This window comes from Acomys minous, assembly GCF_964271855.1.
Source record: "Acomys minous genome assembly, chromosome: 9".
NCBI lineage: Eukaryota > Metazoa > Chordata > Mammalia > Rodentia > Muridae > Acomys > Acomys minous.
The window spans coordinates 60,567,142-60,585,285 of record NC_140490.1 but is presented as its reverse complement, the minus strand read 5'-3'; the positions used below and the strand labels follow the sequence as shown (position 1 = coordinate 60,585,285).

Below are 18,144 nucleotides of genomic sequence, written 5' to 3'. Positions count from 1 at the left end.
AAAGCTATCTAAGAGGTGTTTGTTCCCAGCTTCCCTCTGCCAGGAAACCTAAGGAGCCCCAAGCCTAACTAAGCATAAGAGCTTATGGGTAGCCAGCCCAGAAAGAGGGCAATCTGTTAGAATGTAATGGCTGTTTAATGGCCTAAAAGAATCCCTGGGAGTAGCACGGTATCTCTTTAGTCACAGCCACAAGTACAACGGGAAAAAGAGCGAGGTGTGGATAGCGACCCGGTGGCTACACAGAATGAGTGCTAACCACACTGATCAGAACTTTAGTGTTAGTAGACACATGGACTCTCTAGAAGTTCCTGCTAAACGGTCCTTGTGGGACCTAGGAGCCTGTGTATTTATCCCAATGGCTGCTTACTTCAAGTAGCTCCCCTCCTGTACAAACATCAGAGTGTCTTGAAGTGCACAGACATTAAGATTGCTTATCTAATGCAAGTTACAGAGCCCAGATGGAGCCGTAAGCTCCAGACCCTACTGACCTTCCCATATGACCTTGGGAGCTGTGAGCCTAACCTTTGCATCGACAAAAGTCCGTGAGATCCAGCGGCTCCCTGCCATAGGCACTTTCGTTTATAGACCCTGCCAGCGAGTACCTGGCAGAGGTAACTTGGTGACAACCGGAGAATCTCGCAGCCTCTTCTTTTACTCAGCACACACATGGCTTTCAGTTAAACCACCTGCTGCCTTGTTGACAAGGGCAGACCAAGGAATTTCCATGATGCACAGTCTGTTGCTGTCCTGTCACACAACAGCTGCCTTTCAAATGGGTAAAGAACTTGATGTCCAGATCACCTCCCTGGGGATGAATGTGACCCTTCCAGGGAAGGCAGTGTCCTGCCATTCACATGTCCCCTCACCCCAGCTTATCTGACTGGCTAAGAGACAAGTTCTGTGTTTTGTCTGCCTGGGAAATCTAATGGAAACATCTATTAATAGACATATTTATTTTATCAAGGAAAATATGCTCTTAAAATGTTCAAGAAAGGATATTGCCGAGTTCTCAAAGACTAGCCTGACAGAGCCTTGGGAGCACACACACACATACACACACACACACACACACACACACACACACACACACACACCACTATAAACACACATATACTTGGTGTGTGTGTGTGTGTGTAAATATGCACGCATCTATTGCCTAGTTAAGCATATATGTACAACTGCACCAGTATCACATTTCAGCAGTTTTCATGGAAAAAAAATCAGTTAATTTTTCATTTTCCAATTGGAGGAGGTAATTAATATTCTGGTGCTCCTCAAATGTTAACAGTCACCCAAGGAAGCAGCACATGGGTGGGCCTGAGAGCTTGTGCCTGGGACAAGTCCCTTGGTCACACCAATGCTGCCTGGCTGGCATGGGCTGCTGTTTGAGAAATGAGATTCAAGTTTATGGTGAATGGCCACTTTTTTTGCATCATCATAAAATACTAACTGACAAAGTAGAACCATAAAGCAAACTATCTTATTCTTTCCAGCTTGAGTCTAGAAAGGACACCAGCACCGGGTCATTGCCTTACTGCTGTTGTTAAGAACACTTTCCAGTGTGCGAGGGCCACTGCAAGAGGAAAAGTTATCAAAGGTTGACTGAGGAGAATCACACTGCCGTCTTCTCGAGAGGACAGAAGGCTCCTAGACCAACTGGTTTATTATTGCTGATAGTGAATGAAGACAGTCAGGGCATGTCAGACTACACTGACCTTACAAAATTGATGTTATCTTCAGAGAGAGTATTAAAATTCACTCTAGTGTATTCTCTTTGGAGATCTTGGAAAAAGATATGCAAACCCAAGTTATCCAAATATTCTGACTGGCCGTACTCATGACTTCTAGAATTTGAAATAAGAAATTATTCCTAAAAGCTATAGATAAGCAGTAGACAAATGGAAATGGGCTTATCTCGTTGAAGGATATGATACAAAAATACTTGAATCTGGTTTTGAAGAATTCCAAAAGCCATGTAAGGGGGTGAAAATGGTCAAACTGTGGATAACCAAGAAGCAGGACCAGGAGTCAATGTGGCGGCTGTGTGTCTGTGCCATGCATCAAGCCGCTTGTTTATAGGCACATTGTCTTATGGAATCCGTCCCCCCAAATAATTTGACAAAATTGGTGTTTTTATACCAATGCCATGATACAAGAACTGAGACAAGGAAAAATTGAAATGAGCTATTGAGTGGACCCCAGGATATGGATGTGAATAGAAAGGACCCTGGAATCAAGAAATGAACCCTGCACCCACGTGCTATAAATCTTTATTTTATGGACTATACTATGACTCAGCACATAAGATCAAGAGCATGAAGTGAACACTATGTGGTGGAATCCTATCCTTTGGCTTGTAAGATCCAGATAGCACAGGCCTCACAGAACACGAGGAACAGCAGAGATTTGTTATTTTATTGGCCAGATTCGAATCTGTGCCTCTTGACTTTCAAGCCTTCCATTTATTCCCAACAAATGTCATTAGAATATAATACCACGTTAGTAACTGGCCTCCTGGGCTTGAGACTCGTGACAGCTCTCTGGGGCCAAAGATAGAGAGTAAAGAGTGGGGCGTAGAACCTTCTCGGTGTGAGTCGGGAACAGCCCTGCATTATTTGAAAAGACAAGGTTCTGGACACCAGGAGGACCCCTTCTGCTCCCTTTGTCAGGCTGACAATAGTAATTGTCATAATTTCAGAGCTGATGACGTCTAGAAACAATTTGCACCAGGTTTGGCCTAGATGTACACTGCCTGGCTCCTAGGGGCTATTTAGTAGTGTATACCCAGTAAAGCAATGGGCTTCTGCCTCATCTCATGTCTCTCAAGCCCATGTCACTTGATTTATATGCACGTCAGATAGCAGGGTCCCATCACACAGTAGGTGCATATTCACATGCGCCTGTGTATGCTCTTGGCCCTGCAGAGCAGCTTATTCCTGATGAAACTCCTTTCTCCTTCTTCATGGTATCTGATGGCAACTCTTGTATACATCCTTGCACAATGGTATGGCAAACTAACCATTCTGCCATCACTCCAGTAGGGATGAAAAGAAACATCTCAAGAAGTCATATTCTGTAACAATGTCTGATAGGGTATAATGGTGGGGTAAAAAGAGTCCAGCATGGCAGTACAGTATCAAGATGTCCAAAGATGAGCCCAGGTGCCTCAGAAACGTGGCAACTTCCACCCACTGAAAACAATAAGACGTGAAAAGACATGGAAGGAGATATGTTTTACTTTCCAGGAAAGTAGATGTGGGGCTTTGTGCAGGAAAGACATCAGGCCCCTGAGAAGGTGCACACAGTTGGGAAATGGCTCCATGGCAGCTGATAGCGGAAGCTGGGCTGAGGGCAGAGTTAAGTGGTAGGGAGGGCTTGTGTGAGCTCCTCTGTCCAGGCTGCACACATGGGAAGTGTGTTGTCTTCTTTAACTGAGCTTTGTGACTTCTCTACCAAGCCCTGTGCAAACTGTAGCACACAACAACTCGGTGAGGTCAATAGCACTAACCTCACATGAGAGTACACTGAAAATGTCTACAGAACATGCTCAGTGTCACAGAGCTGGCAAGAGGCCAGTTGTAACTCAAACATATGTAAATACGTATGTCAGTCTGTATTACTAGTCAACATGCCTCAGACCACAAGCATGGTGAGGTGCAACACAAATAGGCCAGCCTGCAAGGAAAAAAAAAATATCAAGCCGTGCTACAAAAAGAGAAACAGTATATTTTGGGACTGTCTGTCTTCCTAAATCTAGATTTGGTGAAATATCAGTTGCATTTGATAATCAATACCTGTACTGGATTGACAAAGTACTGAATTCATAGGAGCTATTGACAAAATAGCACATGGTTTTAGCTTACAGTATTCTAACCTTACTATGCATACTTAAATGAGTCGGATCCAGGGTACTGCGTCTTTTCTCATACAGAGCTGAGAAAATGCTAACACAAAGAGTACTGTGGGCTAGGGTTGCAGCACAGCGGTAGAGCACCTGTCAAGTATGCAAAGGCCCCGATTCCATCCTCTGCAACCAGGAAAAACAAAAAGCCTGAAAGATCACTACACACTCACACTAGCTTTTCCAACTTCTCTCCACTGGAGGGCGCTGTTGCCTTGCATTTGCTGACAAGAGCCTTGGTTTGCTGGTTGGCAATGTAGACATTAAAACCTACCCAGTCCTTGTCTTAGTACTAGAAAGCAAATAATTAAAGCAGTCATTAAATTGGAAAAATACTTCAGATCATGTAAGGATAAGGCAAGTTGCCCTTAGAAAATTCTGGTTTTCTACAAATACTTAATAATTTTAAATTTAAATTTCTATAATGGTATATACATGAAATTTACATTTGTTCAAAGCCACAGACTGTACACCAGCAGGGGTGAGCCTCTCTGTAAACTATGGAATATCAGTGTAGGCTTGTTGGCTAGCACCGCCATGCTATGAGGTCTGTGCTGCGGGAAATGGGAATCCATGCATCAGTCTATAACTTTCTCTTGACTTTGCTATGAACCCAAAACAAATAGTTTTTTTTTTTTAAAAAAGAAACTATCTAAAATTTCTGCAAATAAGTCTGTGTATCGGTTTTAGATGTTGAGCAAGTGAATCCACTCAGAAAGAAATACCATTGTGTGCATGCAGCTGCATCCCTGTGGTCAAGTTCCTAGCCCCAGTAAGCCTTAGCTTATCTGTAGACAAAGAGCTTCATGGGGCCACTGAGAAAATCAGCACGCAGGATGTGGGAAGTACTTGGCGCAGTGCCTGGAGCATGCAACACAAAATCAGCCAGGGACGGATCTGTCTCCTGAGGTGGTCACTGAGTTTTTGCTGCTGCCTTGCTAGAGTCTGAGCCCAAGGCCTCACAGTGGTATGCAAGGCCCTGAGCTCCATCCCCATGTATAAAGTACTTAGAGCAGGTACTGACACACAGTGAGGACCATTTACCTATCTGTCAATACAATACCTGGGTAAATAGAGAAATACAGCCAGGTTAAAGGCCTAGATCCTAAACAGGTAGTCAGCATACACAGCCCTAAGACCATAAGAATTGAGGTAGGGTACAGCACGTGTGCACAGAATGAGAGGTGCCATGGGCTGTACCCCCACTCCTGGGGAGGGACAATATATTAGTGCAATATGCTCATTCTAGAAAGTTCAGAACTAAATGAGACCTAGCACCATCAGTTCTTATGTTTCTAAATAACTACAATCTGCCATGTCATCTGAATGGGTCCCCTAACCAAACATCTCTGTTAAAAGGAAAAGAGAACCCACAAACAGAATCTAATTCTGTTTAACACCTAAAGGAACAGTCTCATTTTTCCAGGTTCTGCCTCTTTTTGAGACTACCAGTGACCATGAGCAAATGAAATTCCTTTTGTCAGTGGGTTTCGTGTATTTTCCCTTCAAGTTCGAGTCATTGCTTTACACTTTTATTGGCATCTAAGCATAGCCAACACGGCATTTTCCCAGCTTAGTAATAGCTGATTTTTAATTAAGTTAATATAAAACCTGTATGTAATGGTTTAAATGAATACCGAGAATCTGATATGGGTGGATTAGATACATTTGTGAATTAAATTTTTCATTAACATTTTATGCTTTATTCTAATTTCATTAATATGAGAATTAAACTATGTAGAAAGGGTAGGGCTAGGCCTAGCTTGCTCATGTGTGGAACACAAATGCTGGAAGCTAAAATAACTTAGACAAGTTGGAATGTGAACTCACACTCCACTGGCCTCTAGCCTAGTTCTTTTTTTTTTTTTTTTTTTTTTTTTTTAAAGAATTTCTTGATGCCTAGGCTACTGACAAGATCATTAACCCCACACCTGTTACAGCCTGAGTCTCTGGGCTCACCCCCTGCTGTGCAAGCATCCAGCTCCCACACTAAAGCATTCAGAGAATTTCTGGGTGTGGCACTGGGTCCCCTGGAAATTAAACACCAGTGAAGTGACAGCCAGTGCAAGAGCTAAAAACCACGAGCCAAGGTGTAAGCCTCAGGGCCTCTCGGGCTGATGCTTTGTCAGCCTGCAGGAGTCAGGGAACTGAGGCAGATCTGAATGTGTAGATCCAGTGTGGGAAGTGGCATTGGGGAGAACCCTAAGAGAGGCAAGAACTCTGAGTAAGAGCTGACTGGCAGCACAGAAGGTGAGTTGGAAGAAACCCTGATGTTCAGAAAAGACAGTCAGTGCCTCCCTCAGTGTCAGGAATCTGGACAAGTCCACTTCACTTCTCTTAGGTTTGGAGTCCTCCTTTCAAAGATTTGGATAAGCTGGCCTCCTAGATTCCTCAGGATCTGTGTGTTAAGGCTGTGTATGTGTGTGTGTATGTGTGTGTGTGTGTGTGTGTGTGTGTGTGTGTGTGTGTGTGTGGTCTCTCTGTCAGAAAGCAAATTTAGAGCTGTGTATTGTAGGCACATGTTTGCTCATAGAACTGTGCCCCAGAGTTCCAATCCTTGAGTCCTGACAACATGACATAGTACAGTACTTTAGAGTGTCTGCAGCACAAAAGATATTAACAAAAAGCACCACCATCATCTGCAGGCAGAGGAACCTCCAACTGCGTGAAGCCACAAGCCATGGAGTAATAGTGAAGACTTATGAAGGCATTTTTAAAAGCACATGTCATCTTAATTCCATAAAATGAACTCATAAATCAAGTGACTTTTCTTTCTGAAAACATTAGATGGGGCTGAAAATATTGCTAAAATAAATACTGGGAGGCAATACACATACAGAGGCTATCTCCGTGCTTAAGGCCATCTCTGTGCATAAGACGGACATAAGGGCCTGAGGCTCACGTGTGTAAGAAAGCATGCACTGAAAATAGTAACCGTTACAGCCTTTCCCACTTTACAAAGCAGTACCACATATACATGCTACTTTATTTTATTCAAAGAGTATGCGAAAATGACAAAAGGGGACAGGAAGGAAAATTCAAAGAACATAAAGAAGTCCCCTGGGGTAGAAGAGTTGGGACTGGAAACTGTCCCTATTCTCAGAGCTGTTCTCAGTGTTGGCTTTGAGAACACTCAAAGTGGCACAGGGGCCACTCTGAGGTCACCTCTTACTGCGTGTGGACCCGCGCACAGTCAGGCGTTCCTTCACTTCTGTTGTGACAAATACACTGACAAACACACAACCCAGGGGAGTGAAGAACACTAGCTGAGGAGAAGCAGGAGCAAGCACACACTTACTTTCTTGTTTGTGAGCTGCCGATGTGACATGACTAGCTTAGTGTTCTTCACTCTTACACGGTCTAGGGTCCAGCCCCTAAAAGGGTCCCTCCCACATGCAGTTAACAGCCAAATAACACCCCCCCCCAAAGACATGCCCACGGGCTTGATCTAAATACTCCTTCTTTAAGATTCTCTTCTCAGATGACCCCAGGTTGTGTCCTGTAAACAGTTAAAACCAACCAGCACAGCAGATCAGATGACCCCAGCTACCTGCAGATATACTAGTGTGTGCCTCTGCGACAGAACAGGGAAGGCCCTTGTGCCCACTGAAGACTCCTGCTGAAGACTGCCTGCTTTCAGAAAATGGTTTCCACCAATGACTAGGCTCAGAAAGCTGCCTTAACACATAGCATAACCAGTGCCCCATATCGGTGTGAGGAGCAATTATAATAACCTCCAACATTTTTTGTGAGCTCAGTGCACCCAATATTCATGAGCACATGACACAGTCAAGTGCAAGACCATATGTGGAGAGAAAGACCTGACAAAGTGTTCAGGCATCCTGGGACCCTGTGAGCACTGTGTCCGGTAAGCCCAGACTTTTTTTCTGTGTAAACTTATTTTGAGGCAGGGTCTGACCGTGTATCTCAGGCGGGCCTCCAACTCACAGATCTGCTTGCCTCTGCCTCTGCCTCCTGGAATTAAAGTTATGCACCACTAGGCTGCATGTGTATATAAGCTTTGTTCCTAGCTGACTGTGGTGGTGCACACTTTTAATCCCAACACTCGACAGGCAGAGGCAGGCAGATCTCTGTGAGTTCGAAGCCAGCCTGGTCTACAGAGTGAGTCCAGGACAGCCAGGGTAAAACAGAAACCTTGTCTTGGAGGGAAAAAGGAAAAAGAAGGAGGAGGAGGATGAAGAAGAAGAGGAGGAGGAGGAAGAGGAGGAATAATAATAATAATAATAATAATAATAATAATAATAATAAGAAGAAGAAGAAGAAGAAGAAGAAGAAGAAGAAGAAGAAGAAGAAGAAGAAGGAGCAACAGCTTTGCTCCCAAAGTTTCAAGACCCAAAGCCACGCACACTGTTTCCCTTCTGCTCAATCATAGTCCCCAATGAAGCCTCGTTTTGATGTTAGTACTTACTCCTCATGATGTTCATCCTAATAAGCAAAAGTTCCCTCAGACGAGCCAATGATGCAAAAAAAAAAAAAAAAGAGCTGGTAACACTACAAGCTGGAAACTGGTAAAAGCTGGTAACACCAACAAAACTCAAACGCAACCTGAGCAAAAGAACACTGTCTGGATGGGCAAGACCTCCAAGGCTAATCTTTGAAACTTCAATGTATTTGAATATGTGTTCCTCTCTGTGTTCTTTACAGTGTCGAGTTTACCTCTGCTGCAGCTGTTGCTGAAGCAGCTAAATGGGGACTCTTCCTGTCCCCACTGTCCCTCCTCAGAGCTACTGCATCTTGCCTCCTCCCTAGAATTCTCTGGAATTTCTGTGACATTCGCTGGGTGAATACATGTTTACACAGAGACTGGTAAATATGCCATAAGCCCAGCAGTAGAGACAGAGCCTGGTGAGCATCAGTCCTATGACAGGGGTACAGCTATGAGTCGTCTTGCCCACAGTGGTCAGCTCGGCTAGCATCATGCTGGGGCTTTCTTCTTTCACTCTCTCACACCCTGAGGTTCCATGCCTACTCCTAGGAGGCAATTCTCAAATTTAGGACCCAAACAGAAGCCCTCGTTTCGGGGTCTGCTTTCTGGTGAGAATTTGGAGACATTAGACATTCAGTGTTGGCCACATAAAAACCCTAAGCAAAGGTTCCCAACATCAATGTTCTATACTAAATGCCTCTTGTTCTCAATTTTCTCTTTTCTCTAGAAATAAGACTTTGCTGTCACCTGCTTATTTCGATTTCCCTGGACTTTGTTATTGCTACCCCATGACAGACGAAAAATGAGGACCAAAGGGAAAAGGACTGAGGTCCAAGCATAGACCTGGAAACAGTTCCGGGTGCAGGTGCCCAAGGCTGATCAGGGACCACTTAGCTGTGAGGGATTTCAGGTTCATTTAAAAATGTATGTTGTGCATGCACTGCTGTGCATTTGGAAAATCTGTACTTAGCATACCAAAATCGTACTTTTCTTCCATTTTTAACTTTGCTAAAGATGTTTTAAATAGGTTGGATACTAGATTGTTAGCCAAAATAAAAGTCACATGAAAGGACATCTTTTGGCATGTATGCTTGGGAGATCTGTCCCCAGTTTAAAGTCTTTTATACAAAATGGCACAAAGTTTACTTAAGATCATGTACCTCCTCCTCTCCTGTGCTTTAAATCATCGCTGGCTTTACTTCTAATACCTAGCACACTGCGGATGCTGATAGCTGTTAGTCTCTATTATTTGGGGAATAATTACAAGGAAAAATGTCTGCAGATGTTCAGTACAGACATAATGTTTTCTCCATGGCTGACTGAATCCACAGATGCATAATTCAGCAATATAGAGAGTCAATTGTATAGCAGAAGTCACAAGATAGTCTGTGAAACATGGAAGTCTGGGTAATGCTAATAGAAAAATGTACATTTTTATGACCATAATGGCTTGGGGAGATACATAAGAAGACAGTTTGGTAAATTATATTTAGAAATTTCATTAACATGTGTGTTAAGCATTCTCTTACCTAGAAACATAGACAGAACTAGCAATATTTAATTATGTTATTTTAACTTTGATAGAAATAGGTAAAATAAAGATATTTCTTTATATTGTAACTAACAGAAATTATATAGTGATCCTAATTTTGATTCTTCAGAGATACTGGAACAAAATTCACAGTAGGGTTACTCATATGAATATGTATTCAAGGGCATACAGGATTTTACATGAGATGGAATCTATGCACAGTGCATTGCAAAGCCTTTACCCCTTGACTGGCGACAACATATCAACATTACAAATGGATTCTCAGATGCCTCTGTGAAAGACAATCCACAAACTGTTGCTCTTGGGCAAATTTCGAAGATAATCAGTTGCCAACATTATAAATAATCATTAGTGATGAAAAAAGGTAAGAGTTGTGTTGTAAATATGACATAAATGTGCTTTTCTTTACAGTTAAAAGGCTATGGAAAAACCTGTAAGAAAATATGGGTGGACTTCTAATCGCTTGTTAACCTTTTCACTGGCAGATACCAGAGGAAGAAATATACCAGTGGTCCACATCACAGAGCCTAAGCCAGTGCCATTCTTTTCCACACAAAAGCTGAAAGCCCTCACAGTAGTTCTCACAGAAGTATCTACTTGATACTTTCCATAAAAGATATGCTAAACAGCCAGACATGATTGATGCTTGGGCACCAGTGCCTAGGTCTGAAGAGATCGACAACCATGGTCAGGACTGACCTAAGGACAGGTTGGTATATGCTTCAGGAGCTTTTTTTCTGTTGCTGTTTTTCTGTCACTGTCCTCAACTGTTATCTCAAGATGTGTCTGTTCTTCTTAACATAAACTTGATAGTCACAGAAGTGTCCATGTTTCCCAAGAGACCTTAGGAAAGGCTCAGGTTTTGGGGAAGCATAGAGCTGTGTCATCTGAACCCTACCAAGAGGCAGAGCTTGTGGCTTCTCATAGGATAAAAGGCAAGTAATGTATGCACACACAGCACTGGAGTATGCTATCAGAGCACCTCTTCAGGAAATATTTTAAGCTGTAGCGCCAAGGGGGCAATAGTACCATAGTTCTTTGTGGAAAAGAGATGAAGAAAATCTCACTCTTTATATGTGCAAAGGCTGTGCATGTGCGCACACACACACACACACACACACACACACATATGTGTGTATGTGTGTGTATATATATACATCTAGATAGCCAATAGCATATAATGTAAACAGGTTATCTGTAGAAATAAAGTTCATGGGAAGAGGTGTGATGTGGCTCATCAACACTTAACTGGAAACCTCAAGGTCCTGGATTTGATGCCCAGCTCTGTATGCACACAAAAATCTACACATGTGTGTGTATTGGGGGGTAGATATCCTCAGAAACACCACCCTCCCCAGTTTGAAACAAGTTCACTAATTAGACTAGACTGACTGGCCAGGAAGCATGCAGATCCAAGATTAAGGTTACAGATAGGTCACCATGCCCTATATTTTCACATGGGTTCTGGGGTCAGACTCACGCCCTCATGCGTGCCGTGCAAGCACTTCAGCAACTGAGCCATCTCTCTAGCCCTTCAGAAAACAATAGGTTTTTTTTTAAAGGAAAGGAAATAAGATTTCACGGAAGAGGTCACTAGGGAGGGATTGCTGAAAGAGGATAGAAAATAAAGAAAAAGGTGCTAAGAAACACTGCCGCAAGCCAGTCCTCCAGCGGGAGTGCTGAGCCACAACGGTCATCTGTAGTGCTTGCTGAACTGGCTTAAAGTGTTTAAAAATGACTTAGATGATAATTGATAAAAAAAAAATAATCAAGTACATAGGAGAGCTGTTTCCTGGGAATGAACACATTCTCTCAGAAATTACTAAACTATTTTCACTGAGAATTATTTTTCTTCTAGATTTCTTTCCACAGAATTTCATCCCAGGAACAGCTTATGGAAAGCCATATCAACAGCAGCCCAAAGCACTGAAGGTGACATTCCCAGCACTCAGTTCCCCAACAGATTTCCTACAAACAGGACAAATCTTACATTTTTTTTCTAACTAGGACATACAAAAAAGACAAGAATGAAGTGATGCCAACATTATTTTTAGCTCTCATACCCCAAACAGATTGTCAACTTAAATTAAATCCAGACACAGCGGCTGCATGATTCCCCGAAAGTTGGTACAATTGCTAGAAATGGTGAAAGGTGCCTCATGTCACTATTATTATCCCGGGCCCTCCTAAGACAGTGAGGAGTCCTGGGCAAAGATCCAGCAAGGCACGGACCAACTGCCTTTGGCGAGCATCACTCCTGGCCTGGAAATGTTCAGAGAGAATTGCAAAATGAATCTGCCTTAGTTCAAAAGGATTTCACTACCTGTGCATCCTCAAGTGCAGGCACCTGCTTGGGGCCTCCCCAGGTCACCACGGACCGAAACAGGCGCCAGAAGACTGAAGACGACAGAAGGCACACACTACCTACAATCCAGACGTCTTTTCTTCCAAGTGTGGAGTCCATTCTCTGGGAGCAGCTGTGAGGTCCCTGGGTTTGTAGGTACCTGCCCCGCCCTGACCTAGCACAGGTGCTTTCTAAATTCCCCAGGCTCCCTGCTCAGCCCTGAGCACTGGGCATTGCGAACCGAACCTCACCAGGGTTCTTTGTGCAGTCCCACACTGGGCGTCTCCGGCTACACCGCCAACTACTACTCTGCTTCTTTAAAAGGAAACACGCGAAGGCTTTTTGTGACAGATCAGGGACAGGTGCAGGGACTGAGGGAGATCTCCGGTCATAATTTACACTGACACACATTTGTTTGTCCCCTGGTCAAGGACTAGCAGCTACATTGTAATTGGCATCAGCTGCCTATGCTGGGCCAATGTCACCTAGGAAGCTTTCTCTTGTTATTGCAGGGCAAAGGGCAAAAGGGGGTGGTGGTGGAAGAATGTAACTTCAAATATTAAAAACCTCCATCCTTAACTATGCAATTTTGAGACCTAAGAATAGTCATTATGAACACGGCTGGTGGCACAATTTCATAGCAGCTGTCAGGAAATGCCATCTGCTGTTAAAACAGGCAACTCAATCAAAATAGGGACACCCATTTTTTTTCCCAACCCTCTCTAGGCTTTTGCCCATCCGGCTAAGAAATATTTTTGTTTGGTTCAGTCCTTGAATATCTGTAAGAGGCATTTAAATATCTCAGGGACTACAAGAAGCTGTCTCTATTTGGACCATTTTAATCTTTGCCCCTCTAGACGGGACTATGGAAAAATTGAGCCTGTTTGTGGTGTGTGTGTGTGTGTGTGTGTGTGTGTGTGTGTGTGTGTGTGTGTGTGTGTGTTATTGTAGTTTGAGGTAATTTCTTCTTCTTCTTCTTCTTCTTCTTCTTCTTCTTCTTCTTATTATTATTATTATTATTATTATTATTCCTCCTCCTCTTCCTCTTCTTCTCCTCCTCCTCTTCCTCCTCCTTCTCCTTCTCCTCCTCCTCCTCCTTTCCTCTTCCTTTTCCTGCTTCTTCTCCTCCTTTTCGTCCTTCTTCTTCTCATCTTTTTTTTTTGAGGAAGGTCTCATGGATCCTAGGCTGGCCTCAAACTTTCTGTGTAGCTCAGAGTGATCTTCAACTTCTTGTCCTCCTGCTTCTACCTCATAAGTGCCAGGGTTACAAGAACAGAATGGGCCATCATGCCCAGTTTATGTGGTGCCATTGCTCAAGGCTTCGTGGCATGCATCTCACCAACAGCGGTATCTCCCCAGCCCCTGGGGCTTTCTAAAGAAGACTCTTCTGTACAAATCGTGATGAGCATAGATTCAGAAGTAATCCACCTTGAATAAGCCCCATAAGCTCAATACTGGAGGAGTGGCCATCAAAGACGCATTTTTGAAAATAGACCATCCACATGTTAATGCCCCTTAGTTTTTGTACTTGAGGCCAAGCCTTCAGGGTAAATGACAGAAAACTAGGATCATATAGGAAGGTGGGGAAAACTAAGGGAAGTGAGCATAAATTGTCTTGAGTATAAATGCAGAAATACGGGTTGGAGGTATAGCATATCCTCAAGACCTTGGTTTGGGTCTCTGGCACCAAAAGTATGAATATAATCATATAATGAAAACTCTACATCTTATTATATCAAGTAGTTACAATTGTAGTTGTGAGAATTAGCTGTCATTTACAACCCAATAGTATATACATGGTGGCTAATAAGCTCATCACTCAGATCAACTACTTGCTAAGTTGTACTTGGTTTCAGTATATATTTCAAACAAGTCTGGAGCAAGTATATTGTGTCACATGATTATCTACTGGAAATGCTTTATTCAATCATTTATTTAATTTCCATATATGTATGGTCTCTTGAAGGAATGTTGGGGGTATCCTTATGGGAGGGCTGGGGCAAGGCATGACATGGCCTAGGAGCAAATGTAAAATCTAGGCTGTGTATTGGGCATTTTCAGAGAGGACAGGAAAGTTATTGACCTGTGCAAAAATCTTGCAGGTAAAACAATCATGGTGGTGAAGAGCCAGGATAGAGATGGCCCAGAGGTGATGAATACAGGGTGTTGATGGTGGTGCTACTAGTAGAGGTTGAGACTGAGCTGAAGAGTGGTCTAAAGAGGCAGAGGGGCACACCTGGGGAAGGGAGTTGAGGTGTGGCTTTATTCTTAGGGCAGGTGACTGTCACTTCCTATCTATTGTCTGCTCCTCATTTAGGGAGAGGCCTCTGCCACCCTTCACCGTCTTTAATTTTGAGATATGGAATGGAAAAGAAGGAGAAAATTGAAGCAAGCCTGTGAATTCCTGCTTTAAGTCATATAGACCTTTCTATATTCAGCAATACTGTAACAAAAAAAGGGCATTAGGAAAGAGAATAAAATGGAAAATAAAGAAAAATTCAAGAAACAAAATTAAAATTATAAATTAAATGTTTTGAGTACAAAGAAGTAGAGCATGCAGTATTTAATAATTCACCCAAAAACTAGAGGAAGAGAAAGGTAGTTTAAAATAAACGCAGCCAAAGGAAAATACATGAAATAGAAAATCCTGGTTAAGAGCAGGAAAAGAAAAAAGAACCCGAGTTTCACTGCGCTATTTTTAACAAATACAGGTTGTTAAATTTATATACAGTTTTTCTGCTCTTGGGACTGAGAGAAGATAAAGTTGCTTTTGGAAACTGTTCTCCAAGCTTCCAGAACAAAGCTGTGTCCCCAGAGTGTCTGAAATCCAGTGAAAATTGCCTTTCAGTGCAGCCAGCAAATGTTTCTGCCATTAGCAGCCCTAATCTTCTCAGAAAGAGAATGGGGAGGGGGGAGAAGAAAAGAGAGTAAAGTGAGAAAGCTGACAAGCCTTTTTAATAGTCCCTGGAGAGAAAAAAGTGGCGCAGTAAAGATCTATTGCAGCCCTGCAGAAAATGGAGGCAGCCATGGTAGCCCAGCTGTGTCCACACACCCGAGCTGCTGTGGTGGCTTTCTTTACCTGCCAGCTGCCGGGCCTGCTGGCTGTGCTGCACCCGCAGGCTGGGCTTTGACTACCGAGCCTCTGACACCTGTACCTGTCCGTTCTGCACAGCCAGAACAGGACAGAGCTACTGACTGCTGACATCTTTGTGCCCTTCTCCGTTTACAAACAAAAACTGGGAGGGACATAGGGCACTCCTTGTCACTGGTTTCTATCTCTAATGGTGTCAACTGTACAATGGACACCTGAAGGGCACTGCTAAAAAAAAAAAAAGTTTGCTTACTTCTTTTAGGGTCTCTGCAGATTCAGTCTTTTCACCCAAAGCCCAAAATATGTAACTTCCAAATTAAGTTTCTAACTTTCTGGAACAGTTGATAATCATAAAAGCAATTCTCCCTAAGAAAGCTTATAGTCCAACTCACCATTACCTCACACTTTAAAGGCAGTTAATTTAAATGTTTTATCACATAAGCTTTGCATACTGGCACACCTGTGATCTTAGTTCTTAGAAGGTAGAGGCAGGAGGATCAGAAATTCAAGGCCAGCTCATCCTAAGTCAGCTCATGGAGTTTAAGGCCTGCCTGAGGTACACAAGTCCTTGTCTCAAAACAAAACAAAAACAATAGTAACAAGATTATACCACAATCAAACCCATAGAAACTACTAGTTGATTTCTGTCACGCAAAGTGATGAATGATAAATGGCCTTTTGTTTCCTACAGAAATAATGAGGAGAAAATAAATTCTGTTTTAGTTGTTTGTGTTATTAATAGTCCCTACAAAGGTGTCTTTCATATGTCACTTACACTTTGCCCATGATAGTTTCTTCTATACCCATGTAGCCGGATGCTTGCATGCACATAGATAGGTCCGGCTTTCTGCAGCAGGAAGCTGGTTTGAACCCAGAAGCTTAGGGCACCGAGTTTTACCATAATAGGCCTCCTCTCATCCCAAATCTGTACAATACACATTGTAAAATAACTGTGCACTTTCATTTGCCAAAGCAAATTCTTTAGGATAAGAAAAATAAATAAACCATCTTATTTTTATTATGTGTCTGAGGTGGAGGGTGTGCCTATGAAGGCCAGAGGTGTCTGGTCCCCTGGAGCTGGAGGCACACTTCTCATGGGGCCTGAGAATCAAAGCCAGGTCCCTTTCAAAGCCAGTATGTGCTCTTATCCATGAAGCCCATATATATATAGCCCCTATAGCTAGCCCCTATAGCTAGCCCCTATAACTTTTAAAATTTGCTTAACCTTTAAACCTTTTGTACATTTTTTCTAATTATTATGTGTGTGAGAGAGAAGCGGTACGGCAGATGTGCCACCACAAGTGACAAGGAGTTAGAAGACAATTCTGTGGAGTCAGATCTTGCTCCCACTTTCATGTGTGTTCCTGGATTCTAACTCCGGCTGTCACGCTTGCTGGTCAGCACCTTTACCCACTTAGCCGTCTCTCTGGCCCACATTCTTTGAACAGTGCAACTTAGAAAGCCACAGAATCAGATGTGAGGACATTGTCCACACACCTAGATACCCATGTCTTAAATATATACTGGTTTCCTATGTATCACACACACACACACACACACACACACACACACACACACACACACACACACCAATGCCCACCTATGAACTAGCTTTTTTTCCCGTCTACTTAATAAACTCACCAACTTTGTTTCACTCTGACTCATCTTGAAATTCTATTCCAAGGATACGCTTTTACTTGGATGGAGGTTCCTGGGGTCAGGGGTCAGGTCTCCTCAGTATTGTGGTGACAGTGCTGACTATTCTCCCTACCACCACTGACACTAACACTCCCTGCCCTGACACACACACACACACACACACACACACTAACACACACACACACACATCACAAGTGCTCCCATGCTTCAGACACATTATCCAACTTACTTCCACAGCACCCACCATCTCATTGATCATATTAGCCAACTCCATGTGTGAGTCCGCTGCCGCTCAGAGCACTTGCTCTGCACAGTGGTCCCAGGGTTCTACCACCATGCCAGCAGCAGGGAATGCTGTCCCTTCTCTGGACTTTGCTGTCAATAGCTCTACCTGTCCCAGGGCTTGGGATTTTTAAATTAGAAGCTTTGCGGCTGTGTCCCCCACAGTGCTTCCCTGAGTTTTCAAACCGGAACACATTATTTTAAGTGATCCTTCTGAAAGCGTGTTCCCACACATATTCTGTAAATATGTATGCATGTGTACATGTGCACATGTAACTTTGGTTGAGAGGGGTGATGACATGGAACCCAGGGTCTCCAGCATGCTGTGCACAGCCTCTTCCTCTGAGCTACACTCCCAGTCCCCAGAAACTCCCTTCAAGCCTCCTCAGCCACTGCAGGTAAAATACATGTTGTTCAAAGCCTCTGAACTATCAACCCGACTCAGCTGTAGAGTTTACACACACTCGTTAGAGCAGGGGAAAGGAAATGAGAGTGTCACATAAACAGTGCTACCCATGATGTCAGGTAGAGAGCGTGATTACCTCATTGTCTCCAGACTGCAGGTCCAGATCACTAGAATTCTCTTCCAGAAAGCACTTCACCTTCTCCACCTCTTCCATGCACTGAAAAAAGGCCACCTCCTCCAGGGGGTTGCTGCTGTGGCACGAGCTGATTTCCTCCAGCCTCTTCACCTTCAGCATGCTGGTAGTGAGTCTGATCAGGCTACTGTCAGGAGTGCGGTTCTCATCTCCCTCCGTCTCGGATTTGTAAATCAGGACACAATCGTGACCTTTCAGTACCGCGGTCTCTTCGCTATAAAGAAAGAAACAAAAAAAGTTCACATTGCTTATTCACCGTCAACGTCCCA

The 18,144-nt window shown here is 43.3% G+C and overlaps 1 protein-coding gene across 4 annotated transcripts in view; it reads right to left on the bottom strand.

Annotated features, from left to right (window-relative positions):
- The window catches only part of MYLK4 (myosin light chain kinase family member 4), a 98,853-nt gene that overhangs the window by 56,853 nt on the left and 23,856 nt on the right, over positions 1–18,144 (bottom strand). For 3 of the 4 annotated variants that reach the window (XM_084794601.1, XM_084794602.1, XM_084794603.1), the window contains exon 2: positions 17,819–18,089. In XM_084794601.1, coding sequence (XP_084650727.1) covers positions 17,819–18,089 — 271 coding nt within the window. Of the gene's footprint in view, positions 1–12,223; positions 12,529–17,818; positions 18,090–18,144 lie in introns of those variants that run through there. The other variant, XM_084794604.1, reaches the window with a different exon arrangement.